This window comes from Fulmarus glacialis, unplaced genomic scaffold (assembly GCF_000690835.1).
Source record: "Fulmarus glacialis isolate BGI_N327 unplaced genomic scaffold, ASM69083v1 scaffold15718, whole genome shotgun sequence".
In the NCBI taxonomy this organism is placed as follows: Eukaryota; Metazoa; Chordata; class Aves; order Procellariiformes; family Procellariidae; genus Fulmarus; species Fulmarus glacialis.
This window is the reverse complement of record NW_009226483.1, coordinates 23,261-30,016: the sequence shown is the minus strand read 5'-3', so window position 1 is coordinate 30,016 and position 6,756 is coordinate 23,261. Positions and strand designations below refer to the sequence as shown.

At 41.1% G+C, this 6,756-nt stretch overlaps 1 protein-coding gene across 1 annotated transcript; it reads left to right on the top strand.

Moving 5' to 3' along the window:
- Positions 1-3,594: 3,594 nt before the first annotated feature.
- Positions 3,595-5,875, top strand: LOC104080428 (leucine-rich repeat and immunoglobulin-like domain-containing nogo receptor-interacting protein 2). Its single transcript, XM_009582825.1, is given in 2 exon segments — positions 3,595-3,779; positions 3,781-5,875. Coding segments are annotated over 2 exon segments (1,800 nt in total). The 3' UTR covers positions 5,396-5,875.
- Positions 5,876-6,756: the final 881 nt, after the last annotated feature.

Sequence of the window (6,756 nt, the reverse complement as noted above, 5' to 3'; positions counted from 1 at the left end):
AACAGTGACACTGATAGTTCAGCACAGTGCCAATGAGCTGCCAATTAATTAACATCCCACAAGTCTAAAGAAATGTGGGAAATCATTTTTCACTGCAAGAAATCATCTTGCAGTGAAAAATATCTTTTAATGGTATCGTTTCATTCAGATTTTTAAACAGTAGCATTATTGTTTAATGGATGTACAATAGTAAGCAATGGTGATCACACTAACACTTAATTAGGGGTAAATATGTATCCTTTCAAAATGTTCTCACACTGAAGGCCCAAGGGAGGCCCTCCTAGTGATGTTACCTGTCATGTCCTGGAAATACCGCTTCACATTTGTTAAATTCAAACTGGACCATATGTAATACCTGATCAAATTTCACTGTAGGCTTCTACAACCTTGTCCTGCAAAGAGTCAGAAATCCTTAAGTTGCCCATATTTCTTTTGTTAGACCTTCCTACCTTTCGTTCATTATTTGTACCATGAAGTAAGGTTACATTTTTTGCATAATGAAGATAAAGTAATTTTTACACAAAGCAGTTCAAAGCTAAGGGTGTAGTCACAGAGATTGGGTCAATGTAAATTGAAATAATCCATTTAATTTTTGTTTTCTTCTAACCTGTACTTATTGATCCAAGTAATCTTTGTTTTTCTCACTTGTGATTTAATATAATTTATTATTTTTCCTTATTGATGTGTAATTTATTCCAGCTTAAATCTCAGTTCTGAATCTTGCTTGCCTGCAAGTGCATACACACACATATGCACACACCTTTATAGATAAATGCATATCCATTCTTCATCTGTGTGCGCATGCTCTTGCAGAAGGCAGATGTTAATGTTTGAAGTGCTTTATTAACATTACTTTTCTTTATTCCAGGCACAGCCAAAAAACTCTTTTATCACCTTTTGTACTGTCCATCTTCTACCTTATGCTTCTCAGAACTTTTAGTTACTAGGTGGCTTGGATAGCTGCAAAAAGCATTTCATATTTTTGCTACCTAAAATGAACACTGCAAGGGTGCTTGTCTTCCACCGAACCTGTTTACTTTGTGCTTCATTCATTAGGTGAATAAGGTAGGAAATTAATTCCCTGAGAGCTAGAAGTATCAGTATGAAAGCGCTAACCTCACAGACTGACCTCTGAAAGTGATGATCAGAGCACCCGGAAGCCCCTTTGATCTGAATTCATTGCAAACACCTAGCTCTCAGACTGCTATAGATTTCCAATTTTAACTTAGCGCCTAACGAAGTGAAGTTTATCCCTGAAAACCTTTGTGACAGCTGGACGTAACTAGCAACAGTTACTTGCAAGACTACAACTTAAGGGGGAAACTAAATGAATCTCAGCAGGTTGTCCTTCTAGGACAAAGTTGAAATGTGCTTTTATAGGTAGCGTAATAAAGAATAGTCTTCATCCAGGTCCCCAGACTACATCGCAAAACCAGCATGCAATTTTCCTCATATTATTAGTCTCTGCACAGAAGTGTCAAAGTGGAAAGAAGAAGCCACATCAGTCAAGACTGAGATTCTTCCACAGTTATGAGAGGAGAAATATGTGTACCATTCATTGGCAGTCAGTCAAAGAACACAATATATGTGCAGCTCCAAGAGAATTTATTGCTCACCTAATTAAGATTTTAACAGTCAAAGCATAACAGCTGTTTATTACTCAGTCCCGTTACAATAATGTCAATGCTTACAATCCAAACCGCTGTTTCTGTTGAGGATTGTTAATGATACAGTAAGATCTGTAGATCCAAGTATCTGCTCTTTCTCTTGCATGTTGAATCCCCACCCTTCTGATCATCCACAGCCTGAAAGGGCAAACCTCCTCTCTCAGGCAGGATGATTTGGTGAGTTATCACATCCCAAGTTGTTTGCCAGGGGAGTACGGTGTTGTTGCAGCAGAGTTACTTGTGGGAGTTTCTTCTTCATCAGTCTGGGGTTTACTCAATATTATTTTTATGTGCTTCAAACAGCTTATTTGCTAAAATAACTGTCTGATAGGATCTTAAGTTTAGTTATACCATATTTGTTTAAATCTCTGAATCCTTCTCTGTGTATGGGAGGATTTCTTTTATGATACAATCCACATGACTGCGCACAGACAAACAAAACCTGACTCAAACTCAGGTTGAAAACTTCTCAAGCACTAGCCAGATGATTCTCAAAGCCCAAAGGTGCAGATCAGGCAGTGAATGCCTGGCCACTGGGTAATTTTGTCATTATGGGTAGGACCAGCTGGGCAATAGCCATCTGTCCAGACCTGAGAGGAAGTTACAGGCAGGAGTTACTTAAATAATTTTACCAGTACAACTAAAATGAAGCCCAAATTAACCAAGCCGGAAAAAGCCGCACAAGGCCTGAGGCACCTTGTAAGGTTTATTAATATTATGAAGCCTGACTCCCAATACTACCACTTGGCCTCATCAAGTTGACTGTACCACAGGGTTAAGGCACTTCCATAGTCCTTGCTTGCAGTGTCCTTGCTCTGCAAGTGTCTCAGACACACCCTCCTTTGATGAGCACCTACGTTAATCTTTTTTTTTTTCCCTTCTTTTGAAATGGGTTATTGAGTGTCTTCATTTAGTAGCTACCCTTGAAAAAGTCTCTTGCCTTTGGTGACTAAACCTGTAAAGTACAGCCTTTGGAGAAGGGTAGTTAATTTAATAGAGGTTATCTTGTCTTCTACTATCCTCAGTTTTAACCTGAAGGCAGGAATGAATAAATCTCTTACTAACTGTGATTTCCACAGAATCTGTTGCATTTCTTTGGACATTGTGCTGCTTAAACACAGCCAGCTCATCTTATCTCATTTCTCTCTCCCTCAGAGATAGTTTACATGTCTTGGAAGTACAGAGATGTATTCTGTAAACCCTTCTCAGGTCTTTGGTTCTAAAAATCACATAAAATCTCTCTGTGCAGTAAAAGCAAAGAATCAATTTGTTCTTAATACAAATTCTAATCAGACGTGCACCAGTTCTTCCTTCCTCATCTGAGCCATTGTGTATGTGCATGTGCGAACAAGTTCCATCTATTTATAGCTGTAATGTATGCAATAGATGTTAAAAGGAATCTTTTCATTGTCAAGGAGCTCCTTTTCTTGAGGATAATACATCATTAAGGTTTGCCTTAAAACACTGACGTGAATAGGAAAGGCAAAAGCCTAGTTTCATATCACCTCACAGAGGCCCAATACTGTAAACTTACCACAAACATGATTAGCCCTATTTGCAGAGTGTATGGTGTTTATCTCTGCATTAGTTACAGCACTGTCTTGAGGAGATCCACTGGGAGTCAGAAGAGAATGAAACCTAACCTCCTTTACTGTTTGCAGTAGAAAAAGTTGTTTTGTCTCCTCTGATGTCTGGAGGGGAAATGTTGGATAAACAGATCCTTCAACAAGGAAAATCTGTTTTTTTGTTGCTCTTGCCATTCACCATAGGTTTTATTGTTTGTTTCAAATGAAAACACATCTGCCTTCTTTGAAATGGTGCTGTAAAATTGGCCGAAAACTCCTTTTGCTGCAGACTTAACTTGTCCCTTTTTCCATCTTCATCCCCACAGGCCCGTGACGGAGGGTTAGACCGGATCAGTGGAGTCATGCGTCACACAGCTGTATCATGCTGGCAGCCGTTCCTGGGTCTGGCTGTGCTGCTAGTCTTCATGGGCCCCACCATAGGCTGCCCGGCCCGCTGTGAATGCTCAGCACAGAACAAGTCCGTCAGCTGTCACCGAAGGCGTCTGATGTCCATCCCAGAGGGCATTCCCATTGAGACCAAAATCTTGTAAGAGCGTCAACCCTGAGGAGTTCACATCATACCCTTTGCTGGAGGAGATCGACCTCAGTGACAATATAGTCGCCAATGTGGAGCCTGGAGCCTTTAACAACCTCTTCAACTTGCGCTCCCTGAGGCTGAAAGGAAACCGTCTGAAGCTGGTTCCCCTTGGGGTGTTCACTGGGTTGTCAAACTTAACAAAGCTTGATATAAGTGAAAACAAGATTGTCATTTTGCTGGACTACATGTTCCAAGATCTGCATAACCTAAAATCCCTGGAAGTTGGGGACAATGATTTGGTTTATATATCACACAGGGCCTTTAGCGGACTGCTTGGCCTGGAGCAGCTCACCCTGGAGAGATGCAACCTCACAGCTGTACCAACAGAAGCTCTTTCTCACCTCCACAACCTCATCAGTCTGCATCTGAAACAGCTCAACATTAACGCTTTGCCTGCATATGCCTTTAAAAGACTGTTTCGCCTGAAAGACCTAGAGATAGATGCCTGGCCTCTCCTGGACATGCTGCCTGCCAACAGTCTGTATGGCCTCAACCTTACTTCTCTCTCCATCACCAACACCAACCTGTCTGCAGTACCTTACTCTGCTTTTAAACATCTGGTTTACCTGACACATCTAAACCTCTCTTACAACCCCATCAGCACCATTGAAGCAGGCATGCTTTCAGATTTAGTGCGCCTGCAGGAACTCCACATGGTGGGGGCCCAGCTACGTACCATTGAACCACACGCTTTCCAAGGGCTCCAATTCTTACGCGTGCTTAATGTGTCCCAAAACCTGCTAGAAACCCTAGAAGAGAATGTATTCCATTCCCCCAAAAGCCTTGAGGTCCTCTGCATTAACAACAATCCTCTGGCCTGTGACTGCCGTCTTCTTTGGATTTTACAGAGGCAACCCACTTTGCAGTTTGGAGGCCAGCCACCAATGTGTGCTGGCCCAGACAGTGTCAAAGAGAGGTCATTCAAAGACTTTCACAGCACAGCTCTTTCCTTTTACTTCACCTGTAAGAAGCCCAAGATACAAGACAAGAAGTTGCAATACCTGGTAGTGGAGGAAGGGCAGACGGTGCAGTTGGTGTGCAATGCTGACGGGGACCCGCAGCCTACCATATCCTGGGTTACCCCACGCCGGAGGCTGATCACAACTAAATCAAACGGAAGAGCCACAGTGCTGGGAGATGGCACCCTGGAGATCCGGTTTGCTCAAGACCAGGACACTGGGATCTATGTTTGTATTGCAAGTAACGCAGCTGGGAACGACACTTACTCGGCCTCCCTTACGGTAAAGGGGTTTACTTCAGACCGTTTCCTTTACGCCAACAGGACCCCTATGTATATGACAGACTCCAACGACACAAGTTCCAATGGAACTAATGCGAACACCTTCTCTCTGGACCTTAAGACAATATTGGTGTCCACAGCTATGGGCTGTTTCACATTCCTTGGAGTGGTTTTATTTTGTTTCCTCCTTCTTTTTGTGTGGAGCCGAGGGAAAGGCAAACACAAAACCAGCATTGACCTTGAATATGTCCCTCGCAAAAACAATGGTGCTGTGGTTGAAGGGGAGGTTGCTGGACCACGAAGGTTCAATATGAAAATGATTTGATGGTATTCTGCTAGCAGTGCTTTTTCTGTGGCATTAAAACCAATTAAACCAGCCTGGCATGTGGAATTGCTAGGCAGAAGCAGCTTAATGCAGCTGTCACTGTATCAAAAGGTTACATGGAAATGGAAAGACTATTTGTGGTTATACAGCAGAGCCTCCAGACCTTGAGGCAGATATGTCAGGGCCTTTCATAGAACTGGTAAATTGTACTAACTGTTTGCATTGCAAATATTGGCATTCTGGGGATATCAGCAATGAACTGCTGGCTCATGCTCATGGACAATTGTTCAACATTTTCTATCACTACAAAAAGAAAAAAAAAAAAAGCCTACAGTGTAGGATTTACATACCTAAAGAAAAAGACACATTTGTCTAAGTCATACTCTACAGTGAAATTTGTATCTATAGATCTCATTTGGTAAAACCTTGCATCATCCCTTCTAGTTGGTTCAACACCACAAAAAATTGGTAGTTTTTTTTAATCTACATCTATACTGTGTACATTTTAAAGCAATACAAATGAGAGGTTGTGCTTTTAGATATCCACCAATACTGACCCAAGTGTGATGTCACCCTCCTTTTAACTACCATCTAACCCAAATTAGACTCTTGTAGTTACCAATTAGAAATAACATAAGATATTTTTCTCCTCATGTAGAAGGCCAGAGATGAATAGTTGAGAGCAAAAACGCTCAGCTCTGTTGATCTTCTCTTCATATAAATATAAGGCATGTGCCTAGTTTTGATACAGAATGGAATATTTTTTATAACTGTGATATCACACTGGACCAGTTTACTGTAACATAGCCCTGGACCTCACCCAGGGAAGGCAACCCACTAGACATTGCTGGCATAGAGGAGTTGAGTTCTACCTTGAAAAGAGAGAGCTGTTTTTGTTAGCCCTGATTTTAATTTCAAAGCTACTGTTAAAATGTTAATGTGTACTGGGCAAAAAGAAAGAACGTAATACATTCTGCATACTCCTTGGGAAATATGGTCATCTTGCTATTTATATGAGTGAATTAAAACATACAAAAGCTCTGCTACTAGGAATGAACTCTTCTCCAATGCCAAGTAAACTACGGTTGTCCATGCATAATATGGGGATTATAATACTAAAGTAATGTTTAAAACATGACAGCCTCAAAAAGGCTAACATACTGCCAGATATAATGAACCTCTAGCCACTGTCATTCTCATCTTGTATATTTGTAGATAACACATAAAAGCAAAGCTAATTTCCAAGAACAGATTACTTAGCTATTCTTGATGCCATTTTAATAACTATGTGGTTATGTTTCTTTCAGGGGCAGTATCTTAGAGCAAGAGGGGCAAGTTTTTCCAAGTTTTAGGAAGCTATT